At 39.1% G+C, this 14,410-nt stretch overlaps 3 protein-coding genes across 3 annotated transcripts; 2 read left to right on the top strand and 1 right to left on the bottom strand.

Annotated features, from left to right (window-relative positions):
- Positions 1 to 4,615: 4,615 nt before the first annotated feature.
- Positions 4,616 to 5,629, top strand: LOC108858544 (precursor of elicitor peptide 1). Its single transcript, XM_018632460.2, has 2 exons — positions 4,616 to 5,018; positions 5,366 to 5,629. The coding sequence occupies exons 1-2, from the start codon at positions 4,887 to 4,889 to the stop codon at positions 5,465 to 5,467; spliced, it is 234 nt and encodes a 77-aa protein (XP_018487962.1). The 5' UTR covers positions 4,616 to 4,886; the 3' UTR covers positions 5,468 to 5,629.
- Positions 5,630 to 6,472: 843 nt separating this feature from the next.
- Positions 6,473 to 7,272, bottom strand: LOC108838157 (transcriptional adapter ADA2a-like). Its single transcript, XM_018611124.2, has 4 exons — positions 7,260 to 7,272; positions 7,049 to 7,174; positions 6,895 to 6,967; positions 6,473 to 6,807 (listed from the first exon to the last, which is right to left on the bottom strand). Exons 2-4 carry the CDS (start codon positions 7,073 to 7,075, stop codon positions 6,611 to 6,613), a joined length of 297 nt encoding a protein of 98 aa, XP_018466626.2. The 5' UTR covers positions 7,076 to 7,174; positions 7,260 to 7,272; the 3' UTR covers positions 6,473 to 6,610.
- Positions 7,273 to 12,259: 4,987 nt separating this feature from the next.
- LOC130497769 (histone H1.2-like) lies at positions 12,260 to 12,526 on the top strand. Its single transcript, XM_056990915.1, has one exon. The coding sequence runs from the start codon at positions 12,260 to 12,262 to the stop codon at positions 12,524 to 12,526; it is 267 nt and encodes an 88-aa protein (XP_056846895.1).
- The last annotated feature ends 1,884 nt before the right edge of the window (positions 12,527 to 14,410 follow it).

Raw genomic sequence — 14,410 nt, 5'->3', positions numbered from 1 at the left:
CCTAAAGAAGAAGAAGGGTTTGGTTAGATATGATCGACGACTCAGCGAAAAGCCCGAGATCCGCAGTATTGTAGAATCGACTTGGCAGGCTTCTAGTACTGACTCGGTCATCACAAAGCTAAATCTGGTTAGGCGAAAACTAGTAGAGTGGGCCAAACTTCAGGCTGCTTCAAGCAAAGAGCTTATTTTAAAAAATCAGAACCTGCTGGAGCAAGCACTATCCAACTCGTCCCCGGATGTGGGACTGATTGAGGAAATAAAGAAGATTCTCGCTACTGCTTATGCGGAAGAAGAGGCGTTCTGGAGACAAAGAAGCAGAATTCAATGGCTAAATGGTGGTGATAAAAACTCCAGCTTCTTTCATGCTGTCACCAGGGGACGTAGAGCGTGTAACAAATTCTCGATAATTGAAGATGAAGTCGGGAACGCCTTTATGAAGAAACCCAGATTGTCAAGACATTTGCCCTGTTCTACCAGCAGATTTTTAAATCGGGCAACACGGACGCAAAAGAATTGGTTTGTGAGGCCTTATCTCCGAAAGTCACACCTGAAATGAACCAACTTCTGATTGCTATTCCGGACAAGCTAGAGATTCAAAGGGCTGTCTTCTCGATTCACTCGGACAAAGCGCCCGGACCAGATGGGTTCTCAGCAGGGTTCTACCAAACTTTCTGGGATGTAATTGGTGACGACATTGTTCGAGATATCAGGGAATTCTTTGAGACCAGCTACCTCCACCCGCGCCAAAATGAGACCCATCTTAGGCTTATTCCAAAAGTGACAGGGGCAAAAAAGGTCTCGGACTACAGACCCATAGCCTTATGCAACACCCATTACAAGATTATTGCAAAGATCTTGTCCAAGAGGTTACAACCGCTGCTCCACTCTCTGATTTCGCCTTCACAATCAGCATTCGTTCCGGGTAGAGCTATCTCCGACAATGTTTTGATTACTCACGAGATCCTTCATTATCTACGGAAATCAGAAGCGAGGAAACATGTCTCTATGGCGGTTAAGACAGACATGAGCAAAGCCTACGACAGGATTGAATGGAACTTTCTTCGGGAAGTCTTAAACCGCCTTGGGTTTCATGATACTTGGATCTCTTGGATTATGGAGTGTGTGTCCTCGGTCTCTTACTCTTTCTTAATCAATGGAGGACCGCAAGGAAAGGTTACTCCCTCAAGGGGACTTAGGCAAGGAGACCCACTTTCTCCGTACCTTTTTATTCTCTGCACTGAAGTGTTGTCGGGCCTCTGCAACAATGCACTAGTGAAGGGTACTCTCCCTGGAGTTAAAGTGGGACGACACTGCCCGCCTATAAATCATTTGCTGTTCGCGGATGATACGATGTTCTTCGGGAAGTCGAACGCAGCGAGCTGTTCAACACTCATAGCTATTCTCGCCAAGTACGAAGCAGCATCGGGACAGTGTATAAATCGCTCGAAATCGGCAATCACCTTCTCTTCAAAGACCAGCCTGGAATGTAAAACTCGAGCAAAACGTGAGCTCAACATTGAGAATGAAGGAGGGATAGGCAAGTACCTAGGATTGCCCGAGCACTTTGGTAGGAAGAAGAGGGATATCTTTGCATCGATAGTGGACCGTATCAAGCAACGTGCTCAGAGCTGGACGGCCAGGTTCCTGTCCGGTGCGGGGAAAATGGTGCTTCTAAAAGCAGTATTAGCATCTATGCCTACATATGCTATGTCTTGCTTCAAGCTGCCTATGTCCTTATGCAAACAAATTCAAAGTGTCTTAACCAGATTTTGGTGGGACATCAAACCGGAGCTTCGAAAGATGTGTTGGGTTTCATGGGAGAAACTTACTCTCCCAAAAGGCGCTGGGGACTGGGCTTCCGAGAGATTGAGGTCTTTAATGATGCCTTATTGGCAAAACATACCTGGAAGCTGCTAAGGAACCCTTCCTCCCTACTCGGTCAAACTCTCCTGAACAAATATTGTCTACACCAAGACCTATTAACGTGTTCTGCCCCTAATGCTGCCTCACATGGTTGGCGTGGTATTTTAGCAGGCAGGGACATCATTAATAGAGGAATGGGCTGGTCTGTAGGTAATGGAGAATCAATCCCCATCTGGCGCCAAAATTGGCTATCTATCAATCATCAGGCTGGACCTATGGGGCCTCCCACGGAAGAGGCTCTCAACCTCAAGGTCAAGGATTTAATTTTACCTCATGCAGCGGAATGGGATGTTGATCAGATAAGACTCCACCTCCCTCACCATGAGAAGGAGATTCGAAAGTTGGTGCTGAGCTCAAATGACCTGCAGGATGAAAGAATCTGGCTCTATGAAAAATCAGGAGAATATTCTGCAAAAACAGGATACGCATTGGCAAAGGTGAACAATGGTGGAGGGGCAGTTACTTTCAACTGGAAACAGTGTGTGTGGAATGTCAAATGTTCACCAAAGTTAAAACACTTTCTCTGGAAACTAAAAAACAATGCGCTGGCTGTAGGCGAAGCGCTTCTAAAGCGTGGGATGCAAGTTGACGGGAAGTGTAAACGGTGCGGAGCATTGGAGACTGTTTTTCATGTTATGTTTTCCTGCCCGTTTGCAGTTAAAGTGTGGGATCTTGCCCCCGCAACTCTCGTGCCGTCAAGTAGCTCATGCCACTCCATGGAGGACTTGCTCAAGTCATGTACTCGGATGGTAAACCTCCCCCCTACGGGCTTATCTGCTCCCTTGTACCCCTGGATATTTTGGGTCTTGTGGACAAGCAGAAATCAATTTATTTTCGAGGATAAGTCTTTCTCAGAAGCAGCAATGATGTTAAAGGCTATTGTGAATGCAAAAGAATGGCAATCAGCTACTCAAAAACCTAAAAAATCTACTGCTTCATCTAAAGACTGTCCACCCTCGTCTACTCAGAATCAGGTCAATGCTACCACTCTTTACTCTGATGCTGCTTGGAACAGCTCGACGTGTGCAGGTGGCTTGGGCTGGATGATAAAAGACCACTTGGGAAGTACGCTTACCCAAGGAAGCTCGCCAAGAAGCCTAGTCCCCTCAGCTTTAGTTGCAGAAGCTTTAGCTTTAAAAGAGGGACTCTCAAAGGCGACTCTGGCCGGAATCAAAGACATTGTCTGTCTCTCAGACTCTAAATGTCTAGTTCAATTGCTCACAGGGAACAAGTCTGTGACAGCTCTTAGAGGGATCCTCCATGACATATGCGTGTTGAGCCGATCCTTCACTTCTATCTCTTACCGTTTTATTTCCCGGGTCTGTAATGCTCAAGCTGATGAGCTTGCTAAACATGCTCTGTTTCTGTTGTCAAACGGTTCTGTAGTGAACTGAAAACTCTGTTTTATTATTATAAATGAAGGTTTGATCAAAAAAAAAAAAAAAAAAAAAAAATTAAAATTGTTTGGAAACATAGATATCAATATTACATTAATTGCATTTTCATATTTTACTTAATTTAACAATTTCATTAATTATATTACCTAAACAATAATTCACATCATTAATTATATTACCATAATAATAGTGCAGATTTTTATTTATTAATTAATCAATATAAACTTGTGCCAATTATAAAATCAAAAATATAAATAATTAGATTTTATATATGGTTAAAAGTTCTGTTTAATTTGATTTACTAAAACATTTTTATATTAGTTTCAATTCATTAGAAAATTACGTAGTCAAAAACATAATTCAAATACATGTTTTTGTTAATAAAATAATAAATTAAAATTAAAATAATAAAGATGTGTTACTTTTACTGTCACTTAAATTTTCACTCCATATAATAATTTACTAAATAAAAAACTTTTATTTTACTTAATTTAACCAAACACATAGAAAGAGTTTTTCTTATTAAAATCAGTTAGGCATAAACATTGGTTATTTATTTAGGTACAAGTTGTTCTTTCCGGTTATTGTTTTTTGTATTAAAATTAAATCCATTTCAATATTATAAATTTATGTATGGGTTTTGAGTTGGATCCTTTCAGATCTGGATGAATTCGGTTTTGATGTATAAAAACCTAAAAATATCTAAATAACCAATATATCTAAAACGGTTCGAATAGTGTATCAAAATAACCATATTACCTGATTCGGTTCATGTCTTTTGAATATAATTAGTTATGTTACATGACATCTTAAAAATATAAAACTAATTATGAAAAATAAATATCAATATATAAAAATATAAGAATTAATATTATCATATAAAGAATAATACCACTAAACTAATCAGGAATAGTTTATATGACTAGTGCGTGAACATTGTTCACTTTTTGTAAGGATTATCTCCAAAATTAACTTATTATAGTAACAGTCATGATTGCACATGTTTTGCTTGTTTAAAAGTTATCAAAATCTATATATACATGTATGACAATGAATTGAAAACTCGAGAAAAGGTCACCAATAATGCATTGGAAAGTTTTTGGAGTTTTTTGAAAAGCATACAGCAATATGCAAATGGACTGAAGACAACTAATACCCATGGCCCATGGTAAAGTCAACATTACTAGAGGCTCTCAAAACAAACAATTAAAATATCATTTATCAACAGACAAAAAAAATCTCTTTTAGACCTGATTTATTTATAAATAATTACTAGCTAACGTTGTAAATTTTGTTTGACTTCTGTTTTAAATTGGAATTTTTTTAGCATAAAATGTATAAACGAGTTGTTTTATTATTGGACCCAAAGTTGGACGTTGCACCTTCCATCCCCGCTAAACCGGCCTGCTAATACCAAGTTTTAGAGAGACACATGGTATTCTTCGTTGTCTCAGTGCTATAAAAAGGGTCGTGGCTATCTGAGACAAAACGTCACCTCTAAATTTACTCAAACATCTATTCACACATACGCACAAGAAGATATAAACTAGAGTGACTTGGATTCCGATGGAGGAAGAGAGACGAAGCGAAGAAGAAAGCTCTCATCTTTGGAATCCTTTTCATTTCTTTAACGAAGCTATCAAGAGCTTCCTGAAGTGTCTTGGTCTTCATATCTCCCCTTCTCCTTCGGCATCTTCGGTAATCTATTATAAGCAGAGAAAGTAAAGAGATCAAGGTGTAATAAATTTTTTACAAAAAAAAAGGTGTAATAAAATATATATATATATATATAGTTTACAAAAAAAAAAAAAAAAAAATATATATATATATATATATATATATATATAAATTCACATGCATATGCATGTGCATATAAATTGATTTTCTCCGGTCATATAGTTTGCTATATATATCTTTAGTTTGTTTCGAAGTTTTTCAAAATGAATTTTCTTTTTGTTTTATATCGACTTGAGCAAATTGGAAGTTCATATCTGATAAATAAAGTGATGAGCTATTTCTAACAAGAAGTTTACAAATGCATGTAGGAGGCTCCAAACGGCGAGGTGACAACAAGGGGAATGATAGTCAGGTCAAAGCAAAGAGGGAGAGAGACACCTAGCTCTGGAAGGCCAGGCCGCCACAACTAAGGAGTTGATTTGTTCGTTAATTTGCTGCTATCACCCATACACGTGGAAAACGGATTACAAGTGCATGCAATTTCACGTTCATTCATAATCATCGTAAATGTGTATATATTGTTTCTTCTAATGACCGTTTCACTTCATGAAGTTTTTTCACAAGGTTCTAAATTTCTAATATGATACAAAAGCTGTTATTATTATCACTATTCAAGCGTATGTGGCAATTGGACGATAGCGGACGGTGACTAAGGTTACAAAATTTTACATATTTAATAATAATAAAAACGTTTTCACTATTAATTAGCTGATCTTAGTTTCTGGACCAATCTAGAAATTACAAGTGTGTAAAATATATATTGAAAAGCAACAGCATTGTTTATGCTTGCTCGTGGGTTACTTTTTTTAATTTCAGAGCTAAGTCACAACAATTGTATAAACCTAATGTTCCAAAAAAACAAAAAGAAAAAACAATATATTGTATAGACCTGATTAGAATCAAAATGTGTAAATCATTTTTCGCTGTTTATAACACATTATTCCCTAATCGAAACATCTCTGTCGTGATGCATAAACGCTCAATGGTCAACGTTTGTGCTGTACAGTTACCTGGCAGCTTTGATGCATAAACAATCCACATATGCATATATATGCGCATATATCATAGTCAACATTTACTTCTATTAATTCATGTTTTTGATCGATTAGATGTACATGAAAAGTGTTGCTAAAAAATATGCGCATGGGAAATTCGCATGTGAAATATCGCTAAACCGAACAGATTAGAGCAACATTATTGGTAGGACAAAAATTCTAGTCCTTAGCTTATTTTATTACTATTTTTTACTTAAGAGACAAAGTTAAGGACAATCCCAAAAATATAGATTATTGGTAGGACTTTTGTTGTTGTCTCTTAGTAAAATAATTTTTTTATTTTAATAAGTAATTATATATAAAAGATAAGTTTTTAATAAAACATATAACATAAAAATTGAAAACATAATAAAATTACAAAATTGGAACAAAAAAAAAAACAAAAACCAAAAAATCTGTTCTTCATCTCATCCAACTCGTATTGTTCACAAAACTACAACTCATTCTTCCCTTCTAACTACTCCAATTCATCAGAGAATGAAATGCAAAATCATAGCTTCATGACCATACAATCTGAATATCAAAAAGGCTTGTGATAGGATATATGCATACCAATAAAGAACCGATTTGCAGCGAGAGCATCAAGTCGAGGCAGGGGAATATAGCACACGGGACACTGGTTGTTACATACTTGATTTCAGCTGACATTGGCAGCTCTTCTTTTGGCGATAGGTTCATCAAGAGTGCAGGTGTTTCTGTAACAAACAAACAAAAAGAATGAGCTGTCAGTTTTTTCTTTCAAGGTTAATAATATACGAGAGTCCCAAAATCATCAAGCAGACCTATTTTCACAACATGCTCTTTACTCATAGCAAGAAGCTCATCTTTGCTCTTTCCATTTGTACGAAACAAGCCCTACACAGCCAAGAGCTTTAGTAAAAAATAAAAATAAACGAGACAACTGTCAATTTATCTGGAGATCATGTGTGTTCTTACCGGAAGGGGAAAGCAAGGTGACTGCATGTAAGCAGAGTTGAAGTAATCAATACACTCAGCCTGCGTCTTACTGCCAACATAGTTCACAACTTCTTTCCAATTCCCAAACCCGTATGTCACAATTGCCTAGAAAAAAAAACAATAGCCAAACCCCCCAAGAGTCAAAACCAAAATACGTTAGTGATAGAAACGTTTGAATGAATGATTTTACCTCAAGAAGGAGTATCTCTGTTGGAGCAAACAAGAATAAAGGAGATAGAGTTGAAGTGTCGTTGGTGTCGTTATCGTTTTGTTTTAGCCGTGACTTTAGGCACAAGTTTGTTTGGTGTTATCTTTAAGATTGGAGTTATCTCTTATGTTTTGCTTAAGTTTCGGAGTCATCCATTATGTAGTTATCCATTGGTGTTGTAGGCTATATAAAGCCAACTATTATTGATGAATAAGATCACGGTTTTCAGATCAAGTTGCAGAACTTTATACATTACAAAGTGGTATCAGAGCTCTGTTTTTCAAAGACAACCGGAAGAGATGGGTGATGACAAGATGAAGTTGCCGCAGTTCGACGGTCATTGGGACCACTGGAGCGAAGTGATGGAGAATTTCTTCAGAGCCAAGGGGCTATGGAGCGTGATTGAAACCGGTTATGAAGAACCAACAGATGCGACAATCTTGACAACGGAACAGAGGGATCGTCTTGAAAGCGACAAGACAAGTGATCATAAGGTCAAACACTACCTATATCAATCCATTGATAGGGTAACGCTTGAACAAATCTTGGATAGGAGAACATCCAAGATTATCTGGGAATCAATGAAGAAGAAATTTGGAGGAAACGATCGTGTGAAGAGATCGTTGTTGCAAAAACTCAGAAGGGACTTTGAGTTATTGGAGATGAAAGATTCTGAGAAAGTGGAAGAGTACTTCACGAGAGTTCTGGCCATCACAAATCAGATGAGAAGTAACGGAGAGGAGATGCCAGACTTGAAGGTAGTAGAGAAAATTCTCAGGACCTTAAGCGAGAGATTCATGTATGTTGTGGTCTCCATAGAAGAGTCCAAGGAGATTGAGAACATCACATTGGAAGAACTGCAGAGTTCTCTGGTGGTCCATGAACAAAAATTCAGGAAGCCAGACAAGGAAGATGACAAGCTGTTGATTGTAACTCAAGGAAGAGGAATGGGAAACAGAGGAAGAGGTTATAACGGAAGAGGTAGAGGAAGGGGACGTGGTCGCAGTACCACAAACAGAAGCACGGTCGAGTGTTACAAATGTCATAAACTTGGGCACTTCCAATTCGAGTGTCCAAAGTGGGAGGAAGAAGCAAATTACACAGAGGAGAATGAAGACATGTTACTAATGGCATACATTGACGAAGAAGATGATGAAGAAACCATCACAGACCAAGCACTAGTGATTCACTCAGATGCACGTGAGGAAACAAGGAAGAAGTCATGGTTTCTTGACTCAGGATGCTCAAATCACATGAGTGGGGATCGAGAGTTATTCTCAACAATGAATGACAAGTTCAAAACACTCAGTTAAATTGGGAAACAACAAGAAGATGGAGGTTGTTGGTAAAGGGAACGTGAAGATAGTACTGAGAGACACGAGCTACACCATCAGTGACGTCTTCTACATCCCAGAACTAAGGAACAATCTACTGAGTCTGGGACAGCTACAAGAGAAGAACATTGCCATTGTCATTCAGAAGGGAAGATGCAAGATCTATCACGACGAAAGAGGACTGCTTGCAGAAAGCAGAATGAGTTCAAACAGAATGTTTGTATTGATGGATCAGACTAGTGACATTGAGAGATTAAAGCAGCGTTGTCTGCAGACAGTTGCAGATGATATACCAATGCTGTGGCATGAGCGTTACGGTCACATAAGTCATCGTGGGATGAAGACACTGCAGAGCAGAGAAATGGTGCGTGGACTGCCAACGTTCGATGCTCAGAGCTTCACATGCTCAGATTGTCTAGTAGGGAAGCAACCAAGGCACCCTATTCCAAAGAAGAGCACATGGAGAGCTAAAGAAATATTGGAGCTGCTGCATTCTGACATATGTGGGCCTATCAACCCTACATCTCCAAGTGGTAAGAGATACATCCTCTGTTTCATTGATGATTTCAGTCGAAAAGCTTGGGCGTATTTCTTGAGTGAGAAGTCAGAAGCATTTACTCAGTTTAAGATATTTAAGAAGAAGGTGGAGACTGAAACTGGTAAGAGCATAAAGTGCTTACGAACTGACAGAGGAGGAGAATACACGTCACATGAGTTCTCTGATTTCTGTAAGGAGAAAGGGATTCGAAGGCAACTAACCACAGCCTATACACCGCAGCAGAACGGGATTGCAGAGAGGAAAAATCGAACCGTAATGAACATGGTCAGATCACTACTATCAGCCAAGAAAGTACCGAAACACTTCTGGCTTGAGGCTGCAAACTGGACGTTTTACGTCCTAAATCGTTGTCCTACTGCTGCAGTGAAGAATATTACGCCACAAGAAGCTTGGAATGGAGTCAAACCAAGTGTGGAACACTTCCGTGTGTGGGGGAGCATTGGTCATGTTCACATATCTGATGTGAAACGAAGCAAGCTTGATGATAAGAGCATGGCGTGTGTACTAGTTGGATTCTCTGAAGAATCAAAAGCTTACAGACTCTACAATCCAAAAACGAAAAAGATTGTGATAAGTAGAGATGTGATATTTGAAGAAAAGAAGGGCTGGAACTGGGAAGAAGAACACGATCACCAATCAGAGTCTGTTCTTACTTGGAATGATGACGATGTAAGCTGGGAAGAAAGTGAAGAAGAAGGCAGTGATGATGAAACACCGGTGGCTGCTCCAGAACATAATGAGGAACCAGAACCAGAACAACCTGCAGAAGCATCAGATGTTCCTAACGAGCAGGAAGTACAGACTAGGGAGGGACGTAGAACAAGACGTCCACGTTATCTGAATGATTATGTTACTGGAAGCGCAGCTGTAGATGAGGAAGATGAAGCTCACATGGTGAATATGGTAGAGATTAACTCCACAGATCCATCTACGTTTGAGGAAGCTGAGAAAAGTCTGAAGTGGAGAGAGGCTATGAATGAAGAAATAAATTCTATTATAAGGAATGAGACTTGGGAGCTATCTTGCTTACCAGAAGAAGCCAAATGCATCGGTGTGAAGTGGTTGTACAAGACTAAGCTCAATGAGAATGGTGAAGTAAGCAAGTACAAGGCGCGCTTAGTGGCAAAAGGGTACTCTCAAGAACATGGAATAGACTACACAGAGGTATATGCGCCTGTTGCTAGGATGGACACTATTAGAACCATACTTGCAACAGCTGCACGGGAAGCTTGGGAGATACATCAGTTAGATGTAAAGTCAGCTTTCTTGCATGGAGTACTCGAAGAAGAGGTATATATCCAACAGCCAAAAGGATATGAAGTTGCAGGACATGAAGACAAGGTCTACAAGCTCCACAAGGCATTATATGGCCTGAAACAGGCGCCTAGAGCCTGGTTCAGTCGCATCGAGGAATACTTCATGAAAGATGGGTTTGAGAAGTCACAAAACGAAGAAACTCTGTTTCTAAAAACAGAACATAATGATATCTTGATGGTGAGTGTCTATGTGGATGATCTTATCTACACAGGAAACAACCCTAATATGATGGAAGAGTTTAAGAAGTCAATGCAAAAGGAGTTTGATATGACTGACTTAGGGAAAATGAGGTATTTTCTAGGCTTTGAAGTGCTGCAGACACCACACGGTATACATATTTGTCAGGCAAAATATGCTCTGGAGATTCTAAGGCGTTTTGACATGGAGAACTGCAACTCAGTGTGTAATCCAATGGTTCCTGGAAGTAAGATTGACATGGATGAAGAAGGAGAACGTGTTGACGAGACTTACTACAAACAGATCATCGGGAGTTTGATGTACATCACTAATACAAGGCCAGACTTGCAGTTTTCGGTTAGTCTTCTGAGTCGCTACATGTCAAAACCTACATTGCTTCATGTTCAAGCGGCAAAGAGAGTGTTAAGGTATCTAAAAGGAACAATGGACTTTGGAATTTGGTACAAGAGAGGAGGAAAGGGTGAGCTGAAGGTCTATACGGACAGTGACTTTGCCGGAGACGTCGAGAGCAGAAAGAGTACTTCAGGGTATGTGTTTCTGATGGATGATGCAGCTGTTACTTGGCTCTCTAAGAAGCAGCCTATCGTTACTCTCTCAACTACAGAAGCTGAATATGTTGCTGCATCAGTTTGTGCTTGTCAAGCAGTGTGGTATAAAAGAATCTTGGAAGAGTTGGGTCATCACATAGAAGGAGGAACGGTCATATGGTGTGATAATACGTCAACTATCAAGTTATCTAAAAACCCAGTATTTCATGGAAGGTGTAAGCATATTGGTGTTCGCTTTCATTTCCTAAGAGAGTTGGTCAACAATGGAGAAATAGTGTTGGAGCATTGCGGATCACTGGAACAGGTAGCAGACATTATGACTAAACCACTGCGTCGAGAAGTGTTCGAGAACTTAAGAAGAAAGCTTGGAGTTTGCTCTGTTTCTAGTAAGCTAAGCCTTGTGAACCAGGCTTAGTTTAGGGAGGGTTTGTTGGAGCAAACAAGAATAAAGGAGATAGAGTTGAAGTGTCGTTGGTGTCGTTATCGTTTTGTTTTAGCCGTGACTTTAGGCACAAGTTTGTTTTGGTGTTATCTTTAAGATTGGAGTTATCTCTTATGTTTTGCTTAAGTTTCGGAGTCATCCATTATGTAGTTATCCATTGGTGTTGTAGGCTATATAAAGCCAACTATTATTGATGAATAAGATCACGGTTTTCAGATCAAGTTGCAGAGCTTTATACATTACAATCTCTTCATCCACATTCCAATCACAAGAAACAAGCGGAAAAGACAAGTTGTCCTGTCACACACACAAAAAGGGTTTAGATAAGATTCATTCAACACTAACAAACAAACAAACAAACAAACAACACCACCAGTGATTTGAGCCTAAACGGATCAACTTTACACAGTTTTTCCTAGCTAGAAAAATTAAACCAATAAATTGAATCATTGAGTCAATTCGAGATCAAACCTTTGAATCATTGAGTCAATATATAAATCGGCCGTTTCCGATGATACGATCACATCACCCATTCTCATAATAACTTCTCATCTTCTCTTAAAAGCTTACGTTTACGGTTTCAGATGACGAGTCCAGCGGTCGATCAAGAGAATATCCCTCTTCCTGTGGACGGAATCAACACGACGGTTACGACGGAGCCTGCTGTGAAGGGAGGCAAGACGACGAAGAAAGCTAAAAAAGCGAAGCCGAAGAAGATGATCAAGGATGCGATTGTATTGTTGAAGGAGAGAACTGGTTCTAGCCAATACGCAATTCAGAAGTTCATCGAGGAGAAGCACAAGGTGTTCTCGCCTTCGTTGTGTCTCTCTCTCTCTTTCTCTCCTTTCTAATTAACACCCAATTACATTCTGCCAGGTGGCACTAAGGATTAACGCGAAAACTTCTTAACTAAGGACGTCCCTCTGTAATTTCAGCTTTTTTGATTTATTTTTTGGCCCAATAATGCTTAGAACTCAGCCTAAGGACACCGATAATAATGGTCTTAGCGTATAGAATACATCCGAATACGACTCAATTTCAACTTTTGCATACTTAGGTAATAAAGTTGTAAGAAAATCACAAACATGAAATTATAGGAACTGAGGCAAATTGATGAGATACAAGAAGATGACGTGACCTTAGATCAAAATAACGGTTTCAAACATTTATCTTTATTTAATATTTTGTTTAGTGGAAGGGTGTGCAGTGGATGTGTTAGTTGTGCATGTTCACGTAGTAGTTAGTTTATTTCTAGTCTTGTATTTAAGCATGAATTGGGAAGTTAATGAAGATGAAGAGAAAATTGTGGTAACTTGTTTTGTTCATTAGTTTGTTCTTTTACAAACTCTCTTAGCTTTGTGGAGGGGCCTTAATTGGCATCAAAGCAAACTTGTGTTCTAAGATATCAAAGGGGTGATTGAGTTTACTCCTAACAATTGGTATCAGAGCACGTTCTATCCTGCGAATTCATTTCACCGATTTGATCCGGACCACTTCATTGTGGTATCAAGTCAAAACACTCCACAAAAAAAAAAAGAAAAAAAAAGTTACGTAATGGATGTACGGGAAAACATTGGCAATCTAAAAGAAGAGATGGCCAATATGAAGCTGGATCTAACAAAGGGGGTGGCCAAGATGACGTTGGATCTAAAAGAGGAGATGGCCAAGATGAGGCTAGATATGGGAGATCAATTCCAACACCTTATCGCCTCCATCAGCCGGCTCAAAGAAAGATTTAAGAGTTTCCGACAAGGGTTAGACACATGTCGACGTGATCACAACTTCGATAAGACAAAATCAAAGAGTCAAAAAACTCTTGGGAATCAAAGCGTCATGAAGACAACAAAGAAAAGTGAGCCTACAACCGGACTGGTCAAGAAGCCTCAACATTACTATCCCGAAGTCGTTATTGTTCTCAAGACGACGAGAAGAAATAAGCCTAGCACTAGAGGAGACGGTAAGTCTTTTCGTTTATGTTCCAGAACGACTCCTTTCCATGATGATATCCTTACCTTTCAAAAGTGTAAGGGGTTGGTAATACGAAAGTCTTCCTTTCAACGTCTTGTTCATGAGCGTGGTGGAGATATTGTTCTGCATGAAACACAAATGAAAGGACAAGAATTGCCAGTAGATGAGAGGACTTGGCAGATCATGAATCGGTTTCAACACTGTTCTCCATTGTTGAACCTTGAGGACAAGGTTCATTTCGAGGGCGGTAGTATTGATGAGATACAAGAAGATGACGTGGCCTTAGATCAAAATAACGGTTTCAAACATTTATCTTTATTTAATATTTTGTTTAGTGGAAGGGTGTGCAGTGGATGTGTTAGTTGTGCATGTTCACGTAGTAGTTAGTTTATTTCTAGTCTTGTATTTAAGCATGAATTGGGAAGTTAATGAAGATGAAGAGAAAATTGTGGTAACTTGTTTTGTTCATTAGTTTGTTCTTTTACAAACTCTCTTAGCTTTGTGGAGGGGCCTTAATTGGCATCAAAGCAAACTTGTGTTCTAAGATATCAAAGGGGTGATTGAGTTTACTCCTAACAATTGGTATCAGAGCACGTTCTATCCTGCGAATTCATTTCACCGATTTGATCCGGACCACTTCATTGTGGTATCAAGTCAAAACACTCCACAAAAAAAAAAAAGAAAAAAAAAGTTACGTAATGGATGTACGGGAAAACATTGGCAATCTAAAAGAAGAGATGGCCAATATGAAGCTGGATCTAACAAAG

The sequence above is a fragment of the Raphanus sativus genome, chromosome 7, assembly GCF_000801105.2.
Source record: "Raphanus sativus cultivar WK10039 chromosome 7, ASM80110v3, whole genome shotgun sequence".
Classification (NCBI taxonomy): Eukaryota; Viridiplantae; Streptophyta; class Magnoliopsida; order Brassicales; family Brassicaceae; genus Raphanus; species Raphanus sativus.
Note: the sequence above shows the minus strand (reverse complement) of the source record. Positions and strands in the feature narration are given on the sequence as shown.

Bases quoted from the DNA above. Each gene is read 5' to 3' on its own strand.
- LOC108858544 (XM_018632460.2), top strand. From the start codon at position 4,887: ATGGAGGAAGAGAGACGAAGCGAAGAAGAAAGCTCTCATCTTTGGAAT. The intron at 5,019-5,365 runs GTAATCTATTAT...AAATGCATGTAG, and splicing joins CTTCTCCTTCGGCATCTTCG to GAGGCTCCAAACGGCGAGGT.
- LOC108838157 (XM_018611124.2), bottom strand. From the start codon at position 7,075: ATGCAGTCACCTTGCTTTCCCCTTCCG. The intron at 6,968-7,048 runs GTAAGAACACAC...TTGGCTGTGTAG, and splicing joins CACCTTGCTTTCCCCTTCCG to GGCTTGTTTCGTACAAATGG. The intron at 6,808-6,894 runs GTCTGCTTGATG...TGTTTGTTACAG, and splicing joins AGAGCATGTTGTGAAAATAG to AAACACCTGCACTCTTGATG.
- LOC130497769 (XM_056990915.1), top strand. From the start codon at position 12,260: ATGACGAGTCCAGCGGTCGATCAAGAGAATATCCCTCTTCCTGTGGAC.